General features: G+C 38.7%; 1 protein-coding gene across 7 annotated transcripts in view; it reads left to right on the top strand.

The window, feature by feature from the left end:
• OXR1 (oxidation resistance 1) overlaps positions 1 to 21,922 on the top strand; it is a 267,736-nt gene that overhangs the window by 24,386 nt on the left and 221,428 nt on the right. For all 7 annotated transcript variants that reach the window (XM_062570434.1, XM_062570428.1, XM_062570426.1 and 4 more), the window contains one exon: positions 16,353 to 16,433. Coding sequence is in view for 2 of the 7 variants with exons in the window: in XM_062570430.1 (XP_062426414.1) it covers positions 16,417 to 16,433 (17 nt within the window). In the remaining 5 variants the exon portion in view is untranslated. The remainder of the gene's footprint in view (positions 1 to 16,352; positions 16,434 to 21,922) is intronic.

Genomic DNA, 21,922 nt, shown 5'->3' with positions numbered 1-21,922 from the left:
TGCTAAGAAGCAAGAAGGAGCTGTTTGCAAGTTATGATAAGTAAAAGAAAAATACTTTTTTATTCTTCCTCTATACAGCTTTGATAATTTTTACAATAGCTTGGAAAAATTGTATTTTAGCTTCTGACTTGTGTGTGGTTGCTCCAAGCTGCTTATAAATTCAAGTTGGTAAAGACTTTTCATTGATCAGACTTTGATTCCTTCTTATAGACAAAATAAACCCAACAATACTGTAAAAATTTAGCTTCTGGTAGGAAGATGTTTTTCCTGTATTTACGTAATTACGGCAGAAATTTATGAATTCTTGTTGACATTGGACATTTTGTTTTAATCTATTTATAACTGAAAATTTGTTTCTGTTTTAGTTTGATGCTTAATTTTTATTTATTTTACATTTAGTTTTTGATTTGCCTTTTAGTTTTTCCCAGTGTCTTGAAAACTTAAAATGACACAAACTGTAACATCAAAATTTTAAAAATTTAAATATTTAGCAAGGTTCTCTTGCTGTTATTTTCATTCTCTAGTTTTCAAATATTGATTTTTTTCCCAAAATTTTTTTTCTTGCCAAGAGAAAGCCGGTTTCACACTATCTTTCTTAACAGAATGAATTGGGAATGAAAAAATCGTAGGTTATTTCGATCATTCCTACAGCAGTAATGTGCTGATCTTTTGAGTCAATGTTCTAGGCTTTTGCTACAACAAAACCAGAGTAAGCTTTACCTGCTTCCATTTCTGAGTATATCTCTGGGTGTGTAGAAACCTTCTGATTCTACTCTGCAACAGATGTTTCTAATTACTTGTGGTCTTGAAGACGAACAGGGTGGCATTGATTGCTTGGGTACTTGCAAAACCTGTATTGAAGACTGACTTTATTGAAGTTGCAGGCGCTTGCAGGACTGACAGTGGCTGCATGTTGTTGTCAGTCAGAACATTCCACAGCACTGTAGAGTTGACTTAGCTTCTCTTTAACTAGAATCTGGAAAAAAAATGGTTTCCAAAGATTCTTAAATAGTTGTAATAAATTTAAATTTAAAATAGTGTGCAGTAAGGCCAGGAAGATACACAGGAGCAATTTCACTTATGTACATTGAGTAGTTGTGTCAGCTTTTTAATCAGGTTTGCCAGGAATTGCAGATTGCCTGCATGTTGCCTGACATGCCTGCTTGCTGCAGACTATTAAGTCCCTGCAAACAGGGTTTCCCAGGAACAGCTCTCACTGCTTCTTTTGCACTTTTATAGGAGGCAGTTTTAAATCTCTGGGCTTTCTGAAGCTGTCTTACTAGGTGAAGGTGACCCACCTCAGGAAAGTGCACCACAAATTTATCAGTTTTACCTATACTCTCAACCAACTCTAATGAGCTTAATGTATTACCCAAAGCAGAGGCTTTTTCCTCATTCCAAGACCTGAAATACCTGCATTATCTTTAACAAGAATTATTTTTCAGTCATTCTAGTACCTTTGATTTAGAATTCCTAGGATGTGCCATTAGATCTCTGAAAAATACCTTAGGGAAAAAAACAAGCAAACAAACAAAAACAAACAAACAAAAAAAAAAACAGTTGCTGGGCCTAGGTGTAAAACAAGCTTGGAAGCCAATGACCTGGTCTTCAGTAGGCTGAGCTAGCATCTGGGCAGTCCTCTCCAAAACCCTACAGACCAATGTATTTGGCATTTGGAAGCTGTTTTTTCCAGGTCGTGGTGCTGTGCTTGGTATTCATGAAATACCAGCAGGTGAAGAGGACATGGAAACCTACAACTAATGACTTGACTTGTGCAAAAACCATTTATCTTGGTAAATCTGAATGGGAGGCTCTTAGCATGCCCATTCCAAATACTTGGAGCAGAAGAGTTGGTTTTATATGGTTGAGGCAAGAAAGAGTTTTTCCAAACAGAAATGTTAAATAAATGAGGTAAAATCTAAAGCTTAGAAGTTTATTTTCTTTAAAATGTGTTGAAAATGCATTGTTTAGATTTTCAGACAGATAAGCACCTAGTAATCCAGATTGAGAATTTTGTTTTCCTCTTGCATATAAGCTCACGAATGGGCTTCAGAAAATTAAACTTCAATAGAATGACAATAGCCAAAAAAAAAAAAAAAAAAGAAAAAAGAAAAAAAGACAGTTGTTCATTCTTACAACATAGGGCAAATGCATTACTCACAGATGTTATAATTAAGGAGTAAGAACTATAAGCTATTAAGTATTCTGCTTACTCATGTATTTGATTAAAAGGATAATAAGGCATCTCAATAAGCCTGACTCATCTCGAATTTTCCTGGTTATTTCATTTCTTACTAAAAAGTAAAGTTTCTGAAGTATTTATTTTTTCCACAGTCTCTTTCCAGCAGATCACTTCTGTCAGATGGTGCAATACGCTTTAAAGGCGTATTACATGTCTCTATGCGTCACCTACAGACAATGTGTTAGTATTAGCAGCTTTGAGCTTCAGAGATGGCTGTTTGAATCTTAAAGGAAAATCTTTGGTCCTAGAGGTTCCTGGGGTGGTTCTACTGGAGATCAAGATAATGGTGTATACTGCAGTGAAAACTGCATGTTTGTAGTAGTAACTTGTGCATCCCATCATCTGACATCTCATTTTCCCCCCACTAAGCCTCCCTGGAGACATTATGAAAACTTCCATTGTGAAAACTTTCTTCTCTGTGATTCTCACTGTCAATCTTGTACCTTTGGCAAAAAAAGATTTCTGTCCTGCAGAGATTTGCTGTTATATTGCACCAGTAGCTACCAAAAGACATCTCTGTAACAAAAGTATTATGCATTGTAAGAGGGTCAATTCTTTGGGTTAGTAAACTAATGAAATGCAAAGCTTTTTCCATGCTCTGTCTTTCTTTGGAGTGAAAAAATAGGAATCTTGAGGTTTCTGAAGTGGAGAAATTTCAACAAATTATGAACTTTTTCTTATATTAAAATTAAATTGAAAGTGTCCTTTAACATCTTTGCATTGGTATTTGTAATCTTTTTATTGTGGTGCTATAACCTCTTTCAGTGGTAGCTATTCCATCTTTGATGAAACCAAGGTCCTTTATTTAACCAATAGAGATGCTCAGGCTTTTATATTAAGATTTAAAATTCCCATGTTTACTTTTCTGCTGGGAGGAGTTATATAGCATGAATAATTTTCTTGGAGCATAGTTTCAAATGACTCAGTTTAGCTATACTAAAATAATTTGCTTTTTTTTCATTAATAAACCATTTTAGATGAAAGGCCATAAGGGCTATTGATTCCAAAAGCATGTATGGTCTGAGAGGCATTGTTGTATGCTATCGGATCCTATTAATATTCAGATTTAACTCATGGTGCCTAATTTGTCATAAATAATCACTAAAACCAGCACTAAAATTTCTTCTAACTCTTTTTTAAAGCAAACTTTCACATTAGCAACTATGTTCTACCACCCTTTTTAGCTATAGACTGTTTTTTTTTGGTAACCTTTCTTCTATTAAATGCCCTGTGGGGAAATGAGGGGAAGTTCATTGGATGGGTTGAAGTGGTTACTCTTCTTGCTATTGTGTGAGTCTGAAGAAAAAATGAGATGAATGCACAAAAACTAGGAAAGAAAAGAACAGTGAAGACTGAATTGCGCGGTCTGTTCCTTTTACTGATGCTTACAGCACCACTAGAGAAAGATGACAGTTTTATTCAGTTCTTCCTGGAATACTGTCTCCAGTTTTGGGCATCCACATTTCAATACAGGAAGAAGAAATCAGAGGTCTAGAAAATATGACTTACATGAAAGATCAAGTTCTAAAGACTTATTTGACTTAGAAAAGAGACACAAGGGGAGAAATGAGAACAGTGCTCAAATATATGAAATGCTGTTGCAATCTGTCGGGAGAGGAGGAAGAGTAATGAGCTTGAGCTATGGTAAAGACTATTTAGGCTAGAATTGGGAAAAAAATCTAATGTTTAGGATAGCAAAGCCCTATTGCAGGTTGTGCAGTTGCCATAATTTGAAGTTTTAGGATCAGATTATAGTTAAACAAATATATGTTGGAAATTACTTAAATGTGGATGATTTTGCTTTGGGCAAAGAGTATAAGGTAAATAATCTGTCGATCACTTTTAGCCCTTTGCTGTGTTCACTGAGTTTTTAACATACCTGTGATTCACTGATTTTTGGTTCCATGCTTCTCTATCAAACATAAGCTTGACATAGGGAGGGTGATTGAGCAACTAATCCTGGAAACCATTTCCAGACACAAGAACAACAACAAGGTGACTGGGAGTAGTTGGTATGGACATATACAAAATAGAAATCATGCTTAACCAACCTGATAGTCTTCTACAGTGTGATGACTGACTTGGTAGATGAGAGGGAGAGCAGTGGATGTTTACATTGATGTTAGTAGGGCTTTTGACACCACCTCCCGTAACATCCTCATGGGCAACCTGGTGAAGTACAGGCTAGATGAGCAGACAGTGAGGTGGATTGAAAACTGGCTGAGCTACTGGGCTCAGAATGCTGTGAATGCTGTGCTGCTACGAAAAATTTTCTCTTCTGTGAGAGCTGAAATTATTTTGTAACTCTTACCAACTCATCATATATTCTTTTAAACTTAGAAATAATAATACAAAGAAAACCCCAGTAGTACTTGGTCTGTTGGTCTTTAGAAGTTAAAAATCACAATGGGACTGCAGCCAGCATTCTTCAAAACAGGACCAGGAAGAGGTAAGTTAATGAAGAATAACCACGAGGAGTCAGAATCCTCTATGAGCCTTTTCTGTTACGATAAATTCTCCTTGGCTTCAGCTGTGCATGGTGGGATGAGAGCTGCACAAAGTATTTTCAGATTTTGTGCTAAGAAGTGGAATACTCCAGCCATTTATAAAGACTGAAGTGTGACCTCTGGTCTGAAGAACTTCTTACCAATTCTTACAGACCTTGCCAGAAGGGATTTAGATTGACACAGTTTAGAGTCTATGGCACTTTTAATTCATATTCCAGTTGAGAAATTCCTGTGTACTCAACTTTGTTCTTGAAAAAGAGCGGAATTGGAAAACATGACAGAAACTGACACTAATATATATAAATTGTGAAATAAAAATAAGATGGTGTAAATATTTTACATAACTCATATATCTGTTTATATTGACTGTTACATGGCTCTTTCAAAAGGCAGGATTTAAAAAAAAAAAAAACACTTCAAATGAATGACAGTGGAACCACTGCAGTTATTACCAATAAAAGGATGTTTTTATGTTGATAATACAGGAGTGAATAGTAGAAATGCCAAACAATTAGGTAAGACTTTTAATGAGTAAACTTTCTGAAAAACGGTATTTGTAATATATTCAGGAAAATTTCCATTATCAGATCTTGGGCTGTTTTCTTCAATAGACTAATGATGAAGCATAAATATGTTGTATTGAAAAAATATAATTCTCTTTTTATTTTCAAGCACTTTCAAGTGAAAGTGCATAAATGTATCTAATAAGAAATTAATATGTTAAATTGTATTTTATATCCTTCTGTAGAGTCAAATGACATCTCTCTAATTTTACATAGATGTAATTATCACAGGAACTGTAGTAAAAATGAAAATTGGTATCATATAATTAGTTTTAGAGTTGAAACAGGAAAAACTATGTTTTTTGAAGTTAAATCTGCTGCTACAATGTTCTGCAGTGTCTGTGGTGAGGTAGAAAGAAAATTGTAATGCCTCTTTTTGTCATGATAGCTACTGAAGTCATGTATGTGCTTGACATATTCTGCTTTGTCTGTTGAGGTCATTCTTTCTAGTACTTATTCTACTCCCTTTTAAATTAGTCCAGATGACCACAGCTAAAACTCATCTCTATTTCTTCATCTGCCAAAAATTTCTATTTTTATTTTGACTTCCTAGAGATTCAAGTCCGTATAATTCTGTTCCCTATTTCTTTGCAGTAGTTCATCAAATTTAGCTGATTTTATTTTTTTCTGAGGAGAAAGGGCTTTTATCTCTTACAAAATATAATGCTTGGGAAATACTAGGCTAAGCTTATAATACCACTATAGTTCATGACAGTGAAAAAGAGTATAGGAAAGATAGCAGTTCATCTGCTTTGGTACCAGTGATTGTTTCATCTCTCCATCTCTTCGTCTCTTACCTGTGGAATTCCTTATCATTCCTATGGTCCTCTGCTCTGGTAATTTATATAACTATATTATATTTTATGTGTAGCATAGCAAATGATGTCTAGAGATCTGATACGTAGTATCTTAAATGAATTGTAGTCAGAAGTAAGAATTTGTTTTCTAAACTTTTGATTTTATTAAATTATTCATTTAGGAAATACAGTCTGAGAGATTACCTCTTTTCTGTGCTGGCTGGTTAAGATCTGCTTTTCAGAATTTGAATTAAGTTTAAATAGGTTACAAACATTTCTTAACCTGTCTTTTGTGATAATTTTGAAAATTATTACCTAAGTAGCATTTTTACATTAAAGCTTTTTAAAGAAAATACTGTTCCCAGTATTTTCACGGTATTTTTCCCAGTACTGTTCACGGCTCCTCTACCTGAGCTAGCGCAACTATGTATTGTTTGATCTGCTCTGTAAATGACATGATTGAAATGGTCTGGGGTAATAAAAAAAGGTTTCCAAAATAAATACTGTCTTTTAAAAAATTCTGTTGTGTATTTGTTGTTTTCTTAAGAGTCTGAACCATTCCAGCTCTGTAGTTTGCAGTGCAGTCCTATATGCTTTCTGATTGGTACAATTAAAGAGGTAGCAAACTGAGGGACAGGAGTTAGAAGGCAGCATGGATCTGAAGAGAATGAGACTTCTTTTGCTACTGGATAAAATTTGTCATAATTGCTATGCCTAAAAGCAGCAGACTGCCTGCAAATGGTGTTAGTTTTTTCAGCTTTGAGGAAAATTAAGTTCATCACTTTTGTGTCTGCATGGGAGATTCTTGATTTTGGCAAGGGTTAAAGAGGAGTAGGCACATATCAACATCTTTACATCTCTTTAAATAAAGAAAAATAAATTCTGATCCATCTTGGTTATTCCTTTTGAGAGTCTTTTTAGCATGCATGCTGTTTTCTGTTCATGTGCACATTCACTACTTCATTAGTAATAAATGATTGGATTGTCCAGTAACCGTATCTAGAGAAGGAGAAGCACTTCTTCTTCTTTTTTTTTTTTTCTTTCTTTCTTTGTCTTAACGTATTTCTTAGGAACTTAGGAACTCAGATTTTAGGATGATCTAGATGAGATAGAGGAATCTTCCTTTATTTCCTTTATTCTGAAGTCATAGGAGAAGGCAGCTGTGTGCACAACCATGAGGGTGAAAGAAGGCAAAATACCTAGAAGAGATGATTGTTTTTTTCTGTCTCTTTTAAAAATCAATACATTTCTTTAGCATACTCATAGAAAGCAAGCTAAGAAATTTCTTCTCTCCTAGTAAAGTAGTTAGGCTCTACCTCGAATTACATGCAGGCAAAGATAGATGATCTAATGAGGAATGAGTGATAGAACACAGCTGCATCAAAGCTTTGTATATACTGTTTGGATTTTGTTGAAGAACCTCCACTTAGCTAGAAACAGAAACAAGCATGTATGGTATTATCTAATGTAGGCAAGGAAATGAAAAAAAAAAGCGAATGAAAGTGAAGGATCTCTTGAGGCTTTGGTGATCATATTATTATTTTAAAGAATGAAAAATAGGAGTTTAAAACAAAGGATGAAAGAAAAATCGTCTGTGAGGTCACCTGAACTGTTGCTTAGATAAAGAGGCAAATTGGTAATTCTTTTTTGTTGTCTTTGTCCTAAGACCAGAAATATTTAACTTTATTTTGCAAAAACAAAACATCTATCGTGCAAACTGTATAATCAAAGGAACAGCATACAACAGTCATAATTTAATTAATTTGTAAAGAAAAAAACTGGAGGTGTAAGAAGATTAAATTAACAGGATTACAAATGTAATCTTAGCAGACAATAGTATTAGATCTTTGACAACTATATGGTTGTGGTAAAAAAACTGTTCACAGATGAAATATTCACCACAGCCAAATATAAGCATTTAAATTTATGTATTTCCAAAATGTTTTCCTCTCAGAGAACAGAAAAACGTATTAATGAAAAAAAAATACAGAATTAATGTTTCTAAATGGCAGGTTGAGGGAGGTGATCCTGCCCCTCTACTCAGCCCTGGGGAGGTCTCATCTCGAGTACTGTGTCCAGTTCTGGGCTCCCCAGGACAAGAGAGACATGGAGCTACTGCAGAGAGTCCAGCGTAGGGCTATGAGGATGATCAGAGGGCTGGAGCACCTGCCCTATGAGGAACGGCTGCGAGAGTTGGGCCTCCTCAGCCTGGGGAAGAGAAGACTGAGGGGGGATCTGATCAATGTGTACAAGTACCTGAAAGGAGGGTGTCAAGGGGACGGGGACAAACTCTTTTCAGTTGTCCCGTGTGACAGGACAAGAGGCAATGGGCAGAAATTGAAGCACAGGAAGTTCTGCCTGACCATGAGGGGGAATTTCTTCCCTGTGAGAGTGACGGAGCACTGGAGCAGGTTGCCCAGAGAGGCTGTGGAGTCTCCTTCTCTGGAGATCTGCAAGGCCTGCCTGGATGCAGCCCTGTCTACCATGCTGTAGGTGACCCTGCTGAGCAGGGAGGTTGGACTAGATGATCTCCAGAGGTCCCTTCCGACCTTACTGATTCTATGATTATATGATTCTATAATGGTAGTGACCCTTGTAATTTACGGTAAACAAAATTAATTTATTTATTAAACTGCTGATACTGAACTGACCTTTGATCAGCAACATTGAAGTTTTCATTTACATTTCAAATAAATCAGTCTTTATAGCAGCATTTCATTTGTCTCTATTTGCATAGGATTTTTATTGGCTCATTTAACTTCACGATTTAGTTGCTTAAGAAGCCACTAATCAATTAGCTTCGAAAGCTGTCAAACTGAAATTAACTGTTTAATTGAATTATAAAGTATAATTTCTTCAAGTGTTAAGATAATCAAATAAAAAAAACAGGAAAAATTCAAGCTAGGCTATATGTTGTAGATGAATATAGATGTTACAGAGAATAAATGCCTTGGTGTTTGGTAAAGTTTGAAGAAATAAACTATTTCTTTTCATTTTGAAATATATGGTTGATAGTGTTTTACAGAATTTAAGGCCAGAAGTAATCAATCTCCTTTTATTTTGCCAACCATTATATTTCTTCTTACTACCCCTGTATGATCTTATTGTCTTTGACTAGACATAGCTTACCTTTGTTGAAGCATAGAACTTACTGTAAAATAGTTTTTCATATTGCCTTTTTCATTATTTTTTTTTTACACTATTGTGAAGTACTCCAAAATTTAGGTGGTGTTTTCTTGGCATTGGGTGGAGTTACTCAGAAGGCTCCAAATATATCTTAAGTAGTGTTTAAAAAATAAATGTAATGTGATCAGTGTGTGATTTAGCAGTGTACAGGAAAATCTTTCAGTAATAATCTTGAATGGGCCCATCAACGTGTGAATATAAATAACTTAGAGCAATATATTTGTTAAATGTTGTAGATGTGCATTTAGTTGTCTGCTCCCGAAGTTTAAATAATATTTAAGATCCTTAGGATCTTTTTATATTATTAGTATTTTTTAAAAGTTGCTTATGATTAGTGAAATACAACACTAACTGGTTTCTCTAGGTAGAGAAATTTTGTTTCTACTGAGTGATTGCTTTGGGGCAAGAACAAAATTAGGAATATTTCTTCTTCTCTTAACAGTTCACTAGTCTGTTGATTTGTTTCTGAGCAATCTTTTTCCATGGATGGCCTGAATTAACTGACTGCCAAGTCTTACCTAGAATTTTCCTTCTTGTGTTACCATCCAGTTCTGGGCTCCCCAGGACAAGAGAGACATGGAGCTACTAGACAGAGTCCAGTGTAGGGCTACAAGGATGATCAGAGGGCTGGAGCACCTGCCCTATGAGGACCGGCTCTGAGAGCTGGGCCTCTTCAGCCTGGGGAAGAGAAGACTGAGGGGGGATCTGATCAATGTGTACAAGTACCTGAAAGGAGGGTGTCAAGGGGACGGGGACAAACTGTTTTCAGTTGTCTCATGTGACAAGACAAGAGGCAATGGGCAGAAACTGAAGCACAGGAAGTTCCACCTGACCGTGAGGGGGAATTTCTTCCCTGTGAGAGTGATGGAGTGCTGGAGCAGGTTGCCCAGAGAGGCTGTGGAGTCTCCTTCTCTGGAGATCTTCAAGGCCTGCCTGGATGCAACCCTGTCTACCATGCTGTAGGTGACCCTGCTGAGCAGGGGGGTTGGACTAGATGATCTCCAGAGGTCCCTTCCAACCTTACTGATTCTATGATTCTATAACCATAATACCTAAAATGAGCCATCACATACTGTCTTTTTTGTAGCAATGTGTCAAAGCTTTCCTGAAGTACAAATAAGCTATTGCCTCATCCCCAGCAGCTCTCATTGTCACTTCATCAGACCTTAAGCATGACCTATTTTGTATAAATGCTTGTTCATTTTTACTTGGATAAATACTGAACCAGAATTCTTTCTATCTTTTTTTTTTTTCCTATTTTTAATTTTTCTTCTCCTGCCATTTCTTCTTGCAAAAACTTTGCAGAGTTGTGATGCCCTGAAGCTTTTTTTTTTTTTTAATCTATGTGTCCTTAATATTACGGGTACTGGAGTCATTCCCTTTCCATATTTTATGTTATTTCTTTTGGATTGCTAAAATTCTACATCACTACAAGATCTTTTCCCTTTATATACAGTTCTTTTGTTACAAAGACAACAATTCTTAGGATTTTCCTTGGAATCAGATGCTGTTTTGTGATGCAAATTTCCCTCTTCCTATCGAAAATAGTTTGTCCTGTTCTTACTTTTCAAAGTTCATTGTGCATAGTAGCCTTCATTTCCACTGGTCTTGCCTGATACGCTTATTACCTCTTCCTAGATTTCAATATCCTTCAACTGCCCTAAGTCATGTTTGTATTTTGATATATTTTGTTCCTGCTTGTTGCTTTTAGTCCTGTAGATAAGTATACTGGATCTAGTCTCTTCTGAGAAAAATTTAATATAATTTGTTCTTCTGATTTTCTTTCAGAATAGAAATTAAGTGTTCTCTTCAGGCCATTTCCTTAAAAAAAATGTCAGTAGGTATCTCATCATTGCACATGTACCCACATCATATTTTAATTATCCCAATGACTTCAGCTGTCATTTTACATACCCTTTCATTTTCTTTTCCTTTGTTATACACAGAATTGTGGAATCACAGGATAGGATCATAGATTTAAGATGGAGGGGACCTCAGGAGGTCTCTACTCCAGCCTGCTCAAAGCAGGGTCAGCCTTGCGGTCAGTCCAGGTTGCTCAGGGCTTCATCCAGTTGGATTTGGGAAAACTCCAAGGAGGAAGACTACATAATCTCTCTGGGCAATCTGTTTCAATGCTTGTGTCTCCTTGTACATGTCTCCTTAAAAAGGAGTCCTAAAAAATGTTTCCTTATATCCAGTTGGAGCCTTTATTGTTTCATTTTCTGCTTGTTCTCCTTGATAACCTCCTCGTAGATACTGGAAGGTGCTGTTAGGCCCCCGCTGCCATCCCGTCTCCGGGCTGACCAAGCCTCTACTGGCTATGCTGTTGTTAATGGAGCTCAGCATGTTGGCCACCTTTGCTGCCAGGGCACGCTGGTGCCTCATGGCCAGCTTGCTGCCCACCAGGGCCCAAGGGCCTTCCCAGCCTGTCCCACTGCCAGGGGTTCTTTCTTTCCAGCTACAGGCTGATTTTTGTAAGGTTCCTGCGAGGTCACTCCTCCAGCCTGTCTAGGTCTCTCTGGATGGCAGCCCTGCCTTTGAGCTTATCAGCTTGGCCCTTCATAATTTGGTGTCATCTGCACATTTATTTGATGACAGTACAGTCCATCACCTCCTCCAGGTCATTGATAAAAATCTGGTCTTGTATTTCTGTACATTTGTATGCCATATTTCTTGCTGTCCTACAAGCCTTTCTTAACAGAAAAGGTTTTTACTCTGATACTGTGTACTCTAATTTGCATGGGTTTTAATAGTCAGTGCAAATCTAATTTAAATTATCGTTAAATAGATCCAATGTAAATTAAAAGTTTTTGTGCCAATTTTACTGTGTAAAATGGCATCTTTAAGAGGTATCATTTTAGAAGTTACGTGGCTATTAAGAAACTTCTTATCTTGGAAGTCATAATCTTCAGAACGTAACTCGTAGCAGCTAAATGATATTTCTCATCTGTTGCAGTGCAAAGTGAGTCTGCTTACTTAACCTTTCTTATCAATTTAATTTAAACTTACTGTTTTGAAGACTGTAGGACAGTTCTCACAGGCTGTTTTGCTTCTTTCCTTTGGGGGCAGTCATCTTTAGCAGAAAGGAGTAACATTCAGCTCAAAGGTGCTAGCTGTCATGCAGTTACCTTTGGTAAGCTGGTGGAATGCTGCGGGAATTGTTGTTATGCAAGGGGAAAAATGTCCAAAGTCTGTACTAACGTTCTGTTTAGCATATCTGTTGATATGCTTGATACTGACTGAATCAGACCTGTTTTCAAAAACAAAAGGAGATAGCTATGCCTCAAGGAAAAGGAAGATGGTGCTGCCAGCAAAGATTTGGCTTTCTTAGGTGCCAACATATCCAGCACCTTGCTCTTGACTTCTGCACCAGTCACCCTCAGGGAAGGATGCTTCGGCTACTCAGCAATTTTATATATGTTGCTTTCCTCAAATTATAGAATCATAGATAGCTTGTCCCACTTTCTGAGAAATCACAGTACCTTATATCATCACTAACATCATTATTATTTTTATCCACAAAGACTCAGGAAGCATCAGAGCTCATCAGCTGAAGTACTATATGAAGAACTGTATGAAGGCAGTCCTACTTCCTAACATAAGATACTTAAAATATAAAAAATGCTTGTAAATGGGGCTCTTTTATGGGAATAGAGAAGTTCACTGATAATGATTGGAGATTGATCATTGAAGATGATGATAGAATATACTGGAATAAAATTGTTAAATGCGGCAAAATTCCACTGATATTCCTGGGATCATGGACTGTGTTGTTTATAAATGTGCAACTGGAACTTCTAGGTCACAACTTAAATACTTTCAAAAACTTAAATCAAGGAACCTGAACCTTGCTACTTCTAAGAGAAAAGGACACCCTAACTATCTTTATAGTGCATTTACAAATTTAGGTTGCATATTCTATAAAGAATATCTAAATGACTTCAGACAATTATGTGTGTATATGTAAGGCAGAATTGAGTTGCAATCCTATATCTCATCCATGCTGAGGGCGCATACTCAGTTTGTGAGCTATGTATCTCACAATATAGGCATAGCTCATGATTGTCTGGCTACCAAGGAACCTAAATAGGGAACTGGAGTATAATTTCCCAAGACGTGCAGGGAAAGTACATAGCCCAAATCCATTCAGAGGCTTTTGAAATTCCCAATGAAGATAGCTAACTTGAAACAGGCATTTGTTATGCTTTCGGTATAAAGTGACCAATGTTAGTGAGCAGCAGGGAGAATGATTGCATGGGAAGAGAAATGTACTGTAGGCTGATGGTGTTTGTGCTGCCTGCCCAGCTGCATGGCTGTGTATATAGAATAGGAGAGCATGGAAAGGAAGAGGGAGGTTCCCTTCATCTCTTCCTTGTAGCTGCACAAGTGAAGGAGCCATACTGATAAAAAGAAATGCTTTAAAAGCAACTGATAAATTGAGACAAAAATGTTACTGCCCCAACCCACAATGAAATATGATGCTTTGAAAATACCAATTCATGGTTGGAGATAACAAGACATTTTACCTGGCTTGACATGGAGATGTAAAGTTCCTTTGAGCATCTCCATTTAGGATGGAGTTTGTAGCCAAAAATCCTCCTGTCAGTCAAGCCATGTAATCACAACTTCTTCCTGATGAACAAAACATTTATATTTAGATTGCACATTTACGTAAAAAAATAAACTAAACTAGGTTAGAATTATTTATTTTGTAAGCCACGTCTTTTTGCTTTGAATTGAGCTTTTGCGAGAAGGGCAAAAAGGTTTTAGCAGTATCAAATTACGTATTGTGAGAGCTGTGGGAGTGTGCAATAGTGTTCACATGCTAAAAGTGAACCACAGTTGCAAGACATTCTGGTAGGCTCATGGTCTTGTGGGAAGGGACATGGTGGGGCCATCGCTGAAGACGACCTTGACCTGAACAGCTGCCTGTGTGCAGCTCTCAGTTGCTGTTCAGATGTTCTTAGGCAGAGCAGTGATCCGAAGCACTGTGAACAGGGGTTGCAAGAGGGACTTGGAAGTTTGCGGGGCAGTTAGCAGGGCAGGGCACATTCTGGGTGCCTGGAGCACTACTGGGGCTGCTCCTCATGGTTGCTCTTCTCAGTTTGTGTAGCAGTTCCAGTCTCTGCTTCTGGCTCTGCTGGCAGATTCTTCTGACATCTTTGAATCTGGGCTCCTGCTGGGAAAGGCTGACTCCTGCTTTGAGAAGGTTGAGCTCACAGTCAGCAGCAGAGAACTGTAGCTGCAGCTATGGCCTGCAGCAGCAACTGGCATGGTGGAGGTGTAGAGGGGCCTGGCTTCTCTGCCCAGGATTGCCAGAGCCTTCTTGGAGACAGCGCAACTATGGTCTCAGCACATTGCAGGGCATGTTCTGGCACCATCTGGTGCTAATGCCTGTGGCACATTTGAGGCCTTTGCCCAGATGGCACTCCAGGGAAAGATGCTACTGTCTTGGTATGGTGCTGCAGAGCTCCTGGGACCTCCCCTGTTCCTGTGGCAGTGAGGGCCTCCTCCTGTAGGAAGTGTGTGCTGATGGAGGCACTGTGATTCTGGGTGATGGAGTTGCCAAAGAGGTGGGCAGGCTGTGCACCATCAGGGAAAGTGAGGAGGAGATTGACAGGGTCCTTGCAGAAAATCTGCAAGGACAAGAGCCTGAGACACATGAAGTGAGGAGAGAGGGACAGCTGCAGACCATGATTAAACAAGTAGTGGCTGTCAAGATGGAAGAGGTGGGAAGCTTGTGACTTCTGGAAGCAGAAGAAGGATTCTTGCTCCACCAGTACACAAAGCATGGGGAATAAGCAGGAGGAATTAGAAGTCTGTGCACAGTGGCAGAGCTGTGACCGTATTGGGATTATGGATACATGTGTGGATTAATGTTCTTGATTGCAAAGCTGCCATGGATGGATACCTGCTCTTCAGGAAAGATGAGGTGCACAAGCCAGGAGGAGGGGTTGTATTCTATGTAAAGGAATGACTTCAATGCTAACTAGGCCCAAACACAAGAAGGAACATGTAGGAATAGAGTCAGGAGAGTCAAAGCTCAGCTGGAGTTAAAACTAGCAGAGGAGGTAAAACAAGAAAGGTTTTTGTAAATACAACAGCAGCGAAAAGGAAGGCTAAGGACAGTGTGGGTCCATTGCTCAGTGTGGCAGGACAAGCAAGTGGGAAAAAAAGGCTGAGCTGCTCAATGCCTTTTTTGTCTCTGTTTTCACTGGAAAAGCTTGTCCTCAGGCCTGCCAGGTCCCTGGGCCTCCTAGCAGAGTCTTGAAGGGGGGAAAAGCAGTACCCACAGTAGAGGAAGTTACAGTGAAGGATTACCTAGCCCATGTGGAAGTACATGGGACCAGAGTATGCTGAAGAAGCTGGCTGATGCCATTGCCAGGCTGCTCGCCGTAGAGTAAGAGTCAATGGACACAAGCTGTAGCATGGGAAATTCTGATTAAATATTGGGAAAAGATATTTTCACCATGACAGTGATCAGATACTGCAACTAGCTTCCAGATATGTGGAATCTCCATTCTTGGCAGTATTCAAGACTCCACTAGACCTGCTTTGAGTTCTGGGGCTAGACTAGGCAGTTTCTTCCAATTTAAATTTTTACATTATTCTACAATATTTTCATATTTTTATTTTTTATAAAAAGGTTGGAATTACTTTTTGTTCAAATAATAATATTTCCTAAGGTCTGTACTCCATAGGTTCAATCCAGGAAAATTTCTCACTGATGTTAATAGTAATTATTTACTGAAGTAGTCATTCAACAGACTGTTTAAGCACCAAAATATAATTTAGATTTAAATTTATGTAGCTATATTCAGAAGAGCAATTCAAGAAGATCCTGCTTAGGTGCTGTCGGTACTTCAGGTTTAGCCCCTACCAGTGGGAGCTGGTTTTAGATTTGTTAACCCTATGTACCTTTATATTTCTCTAAAATTGCTAGATTTTCTATGAAGTTACATTGGAAGATGTTTACTAATATACTTGTTGTTTAGGATATTAATATCCAGGTCCTGAGTTACTTAGTCTAAAAATCTCTCCCTTTCTTCTCATCCAGGTCAACATAAACAGCCTGTGCAGATCAGTACGTTTATAAATGTGAAGCAAACCACCTGACCATCATGTTTGGCACTAAGAGGTCAGTTTTCATCTTTTTTGTTATGCTTTTCATCTCCAAAAATAGTACAGCTGATGCGAATCTAATCTGAAAACTTTATTTGTTCTAAATGTATTGTTATATAAAATACATGAGCTGGATATATAGCACAAGCCATCGTGTCACACTGAGGCAGCTTGCCAGTTACCAGCTGATAAACAGTCACATGCATCTGTACCTATGGGACTTCAACAGGAGATTCTGATTTTTCCAGAAGATACTATAGATCATTCTTCCTCTTTAATAACCTTCCTGATTTTTATGCTTGTTGGCAGGTGTGTCTTTTTTTAGTATAAGCTTATTCCCGTCCCCGTTTGTCAAAGACTTCAACACTTGTCCCAGCAGCGTGGGGGCTTACAAAACTTCTGGCCTGTGCAGAGGCAACCTTTAATATTGCAGCTGTAGCAATAGTTCGCCTTTTCTGAATTCTTGGGAGGAGGGGAAGGCTGACTTGCCCCTCTCTGAAGCAGTACCTTGCATGCCTGCAGGAAGCTGGAGTGGCTAATAGGTTGAAGCTTGGTTTTCTGAAGTATCAGCTCCCCCACCAGTTCCACAAGACTTCAGCGTGAGCCGTAGCCCCTGCCCAGCTCAGGGTTGAGGGTTGACTTATGGGTTGACTGAGATGTCTGCTTCCCTTCAATGCCTGCAAGTGTGGAAACTGCTGCCCCATACTAGAACAAATTCAGTGCGGTAGTTTGTATCTGTCTGAAGTGATACTGAATTCTGATTCTGGACTTTGTTACCTTGAATACCATCATATTCAAATACAATGCTCAAATGAAGTATATTTTTAGAGTAATTTTTCAGAGAAATGAAACTTTGGTCTTATCTTTGGGTAAATATAGAATGTGTTATTTTGGCAAGGTAAACAAATTTAAGATTGCTGTTGCTTAGGGTTTTCCCTTTTCATTAATTACCTCTGCAGAATATAACTCAGTTTAACCAAAGGCATTCTGCTAAATATAATAAATTGTATTATAGTTTAGCTGGGTTAACTTTGCTACCATTTAATATTAACTCATAAGAACTCAATCTAGGCTGATTTAAGTATTTCTTCTTCTCTGGATGGTCTGTCTTTTCCCAGCATTATCAAGCAATGACAAAAAGAATTGTGTCTGATAGCTTTCTTTGAGTAGCCTTGGAAACTGATTCTGTAAATCCTTTTTCTCCCAAACTGAATTTTGGTTATTCTGCAGATGGAAATTCCTCATATGGACTTTACAGAAAATGCAAAATTCTCTTTCATGTCTGCAAACAAGAGTTTTTATGAGAAAAGGTGTATCTGGACAAGAGAAGTTCTCTGCCCCTCCTCTATATTGGAAAGAGAAAAAATAATCATATTCAACTTTTAATTGTTGTGTTTTTCTATTCCTCACTTTATTCATACTGTTCTGAGCAGCATATGATAAATAAAGGGTTTCCTGCTTCTAGAAGGGATAGAAGCATCATGGACTTTCACACAGTTGTCTCCTATATGTAAACTGAGAAAATACATTACGTAATCTTGAGATTGGTACCATATTTTAATTAGGCAGTGATTGCTTGTCAGTTATTCCATTCTCACAAGTGAAGTGCATTTTGAATTTAATTTTGATAAATATGAATAACAAAATCTTGGGTTTTCAATTGATCATTTATAAATGTTTTAAGTTTCTACAAATAGATTGCCCAAGACCAGTGAGAACTGTTGAAAAACTTGGTTTGAAATGTGAATTCTTTTCATAAAAAGAAGTATTGTATTTACATGAAAAATATAATTTTTCTATAGGAAAAGATGATAAGGGTTTATTTTCTTCTAAAATGAATTTTGAATTAGTTCTAATAATGCATTGCCCATTATAATAGCCACATAACATTTAACAAAATCACAGCACTCTGACTCAAAGCTTAAATTATCTCTTGTCTCCAGAGTGTCATAAGCTACCAGGTATATAGTCAGCCAGGTCCTTTTTCTATTTTTATGTTTTTTAAAATTTTACATGCAAAGTTTATATTTAACAGATAATCCCTGTTGAACTGATGGAATAATTAAGTTGATATGTCCTATCAGAACAATTATGACAAAATTAGTGTGTAAATGTGGAAAATAATTTCTCAATTGCTTTACAAGAAGCTGCATTGTCAACATGAACTGACATTGCTTACAAAAAGGTAGATTTCTCTTCATTTCAAATTAATTTGAGAGGTGGTCCCATGCCTTTAAATACTCAGCTGTTGTGTTTTCCCTATGTTATCTTTTATTCTTCTCTCATCTTTTTCTCTACCATGTTAATTTTTTCCAGTTAATTGAATTTACAATAGACACCAGCATGGAAATAGCAGAGGTCAATATGTATGCTAATGCGTTTCTGATGTGATATATTATTCATGTTGTATTTCAGTCTTTCGAGAGTGATTGCCAATAGCATTCTTCTCTTGTGGAAGTGAAAATTATGTAAGCGGCTCTAGAAAGGAATTTTTAGTTGTGGGAACCTACTTTTTGTGCGGCAGAATGGAAATTGCTCTGCAAATAGATAAAGTTAGGTCCAAGATTAACATTTCCTCAGGTTTTACCAGGAATCTGGCTGACTGTTTATTGAACACTGGCATCATGATGTTCAGGGATGATCTACCCTGTGGTTATATGCTTTCTTCAATTTGGAAACCTTACACTATATAAATCAATCAAATTATTTCCACGTGGCTGGAGAATATTTCTCCTGAATGGCATGCTCAGTTCTGTTTTCCTTCCCTAGCGTAGATCAAGCACTTTCAAGTGATGACCTATATGACAAATCTAACCTATAGTGTCCAACTATTTTGTACCTAAATAAGCTTAGCGGACTGAAGGAAGAAATTGTGAAAAGTGAGAGGATACATATGATACAGCTCAGTTTCTGGAACTGCATCCATTTTCTCCCATTCTGAGAAGTTTGTGACTTGGCATATGCTTGAATTGGGCTTGTGGTGGAAAATTGAATCTTTGTACTGTGAAGCACCCAAACTCCCACTGATATTTCTGGCTAATTAGAAGTTAGCTAGTGTACTGAACTCTGGCTGAGTTGTGTCTTGCCATGACTGCGTGACTTCTCCATGCTCTTCCTTCCCCCAGCCCCATTAGTCTGAAGCTCAAAGAAGTCCATAGAGCTAAGGGAGGAGCTAGAGCTTGCATGATCTGTTGTCAGTATGTAGACTGTTGAGGGCTAGTGTTGCTTAGATGAAATTCAAGCTATTTATTTCCTTTCCAGAGGAAAGATAAAACAAGGTGAGCAAGAAAAAGAAATGATGCTGATCTCCAGGCACCCTGAACACCTTGATGTAGAATCAGGGTTTATTTTTATTGAGTTCTTCTTTATGAAGAGCTTTTTTATTTAGAGGATGTGACTTTACCCTGAGATGGCTGGCAGTAAGTGCTGCTGCCTAGCAGCACCTAGCTTCCACCAGGTGTTGATGGTTTAGTGCTTCATGAGGGACAGCCCAGTTTGTGTGAACTGCACTGCTGATAACTCCTTGGTAAATGGTCCAAATGCTGCATAATATAGCAGTCATTACTGGAGGCAGATATTTTCCTTTCCAAATCATATTCTAATCAGCCATTCAAGAAAGTTATTGTAAGTTTTCTTAGACTAGATATTTCAGAAACAGTTTGAGTCCTATGATAAGTAGAAAAATAAAGTTTTCTTCCTGAGACTGCTTATATAGATAGGTTTATGATCTTAGATAGCTGAACTGGGCAAATGTTGGAACTGATTAGAAGGAAGATGAAAAGTTTTGGAAAAAACAACAACTTTTTGGTCACTCTCAAACAATAATTTCTTTTTCTTATACCTTGTTTTTGTATTAGAAAGTCAAGGAAATAGTGTTCCTTTATGAGTTCCTTTTATCAACATAGGGCATTCAAGATAATATAAACCTAGTTGCATCTGTTCCTTTGGCTAATTACAGAATCACAGAATCACACAGAATGGTTGAGGTTTGAAGGGACCTCTGGAGATCATCTAGTCCAATCCCCCTGCTTATGCAGAGTCATCTAGAGTATGTTGCACAGGTCGTGTCCAGGCGGGCTTTGGATATCCCCAGAGAAGGAGACTCTACAAGCTTTCTGGACAGACTGCTCCAGTGCTCTGTCACCTTGACACTGAAGAAGTTTTTCCTCATATTGAGATCAAACTTCCTGTGTTTCACACTTCCTGTGCCCATTGCCTCTTGTCCTGTTGCATGGCACCACCGAAAAGAGTCTGAGCACCTCCCCTTGACACGCTCCCTTATGGTATTTGTATTGATTGATGAGATCCCCTCTCAGTCTTCTCTTCTCCAGGCTAAACAGGCCCAGCTCTTGCAGCTGTTCCTCATAGGGCACATGCTTCAGTCCCCTAATCATCTTTGTAACCCTACACTGGACTCTCTCCAGTAGCTCCATGTCTCTCTTGTCCTGAGAGTTCTGAGGAACCCAGAATTGGCCACAGTTCTCCAGATGTGGCCTCACCAGGGCTGAGTAGAGTGGCAGGATAGCGTCCCTCGACATGCTGGCAACACTCTTCCTAATGTACTCCAGGAGACCATTGGCCTTCTTGGCCACAAGGGCACATTGCTGGCTCATGGTCAACCTGTCATCCACTAGCACTCCCAGGTCTTTCTCTGCAGAGCTGCTCTCCAGAAGGTCAGCCCCCAGCTTGTCCTGGTGCCTAGGGTTATTCTTCCCTAGGTGCAGGACCCTGCACTTGCCCTTGTTGAACCTCAGGAGGTTCCTCTCCGCCCAGCTCTCCAGCCTGTCCAGGTCTCTCTGAATGGCAGCACAGCCCTCAGGTGTGTCAGCCTCTCCTCCCAGCTTGGTATCATCAGCAATCTTGCTGAGGAGGCACTCTGTCCCCTCATCCAGGTAATTGATGAAGGACTTGAACAGGATGGGACCTGTACTGAGCCCTGGGGGACACCACTAACTACAGGCCTCCAACTAGACTCTGTGTTGCTGATGACAACCCTCTGAGCTCTGCCTTTCAGCCAGTTCTCAATCCACCCCAATGTCCACTCATCTAAGCCACACTTCCTGAGCTTGTCTAGGAGGATGTTATGGGAGACAGTGTCAAAGCCTTGCTGGAGTCAAGGTACACAATGTCCACTGCTCTCCCCTCATCTCCCCAGCCAGTCATTCCATCATAGAAGGCCATCAGATTGGTTAAGCGTGATTTCCCCTTGGTGAACTCATGCTGGGTACTCCCGATCACCTTCTTTTCCTCCATATGCCTGGAGATGACATCCAGAATGAGCTGTTCCATCACCTTTCCAGAGATGGAGGTGAGGCTGACTGGCCTGTAATTCCTTGGGTCCTCCTTCTTGCCCTTTTTGAAGCCTGGAGTGACACTGGCTTTCTTCCAGTCGTCAGGCACCTCTCCTGTTCTCCATGATTTTTCAAAGGTGATGGAGATCGGCCTGGCAGCAACATCCGCCAGCTCCCTCAGCACTCGTAGGTGCATCCCATCGGGGCGCATGGG

The sequence above is a fragment of the Rhea pennata genome, chromosome 2, assembly GCF_028389875.1.
Source record: "Rhea pennata isolate bPtePen1 chromosome 2, bPtePen1.pri, whole genome shotgun sequence".
Lineage (NCBI taxonomy): Eukaryota > Metazoa > Chordata > Aves > Rheiformes > Rheidae > Rhea > Rhea pennata.
The sequence above is the reverse complement of the archived record's forward strand: the minus strand, read 5'-3'. Positions and strand labels throughout refer to the sequence as shown.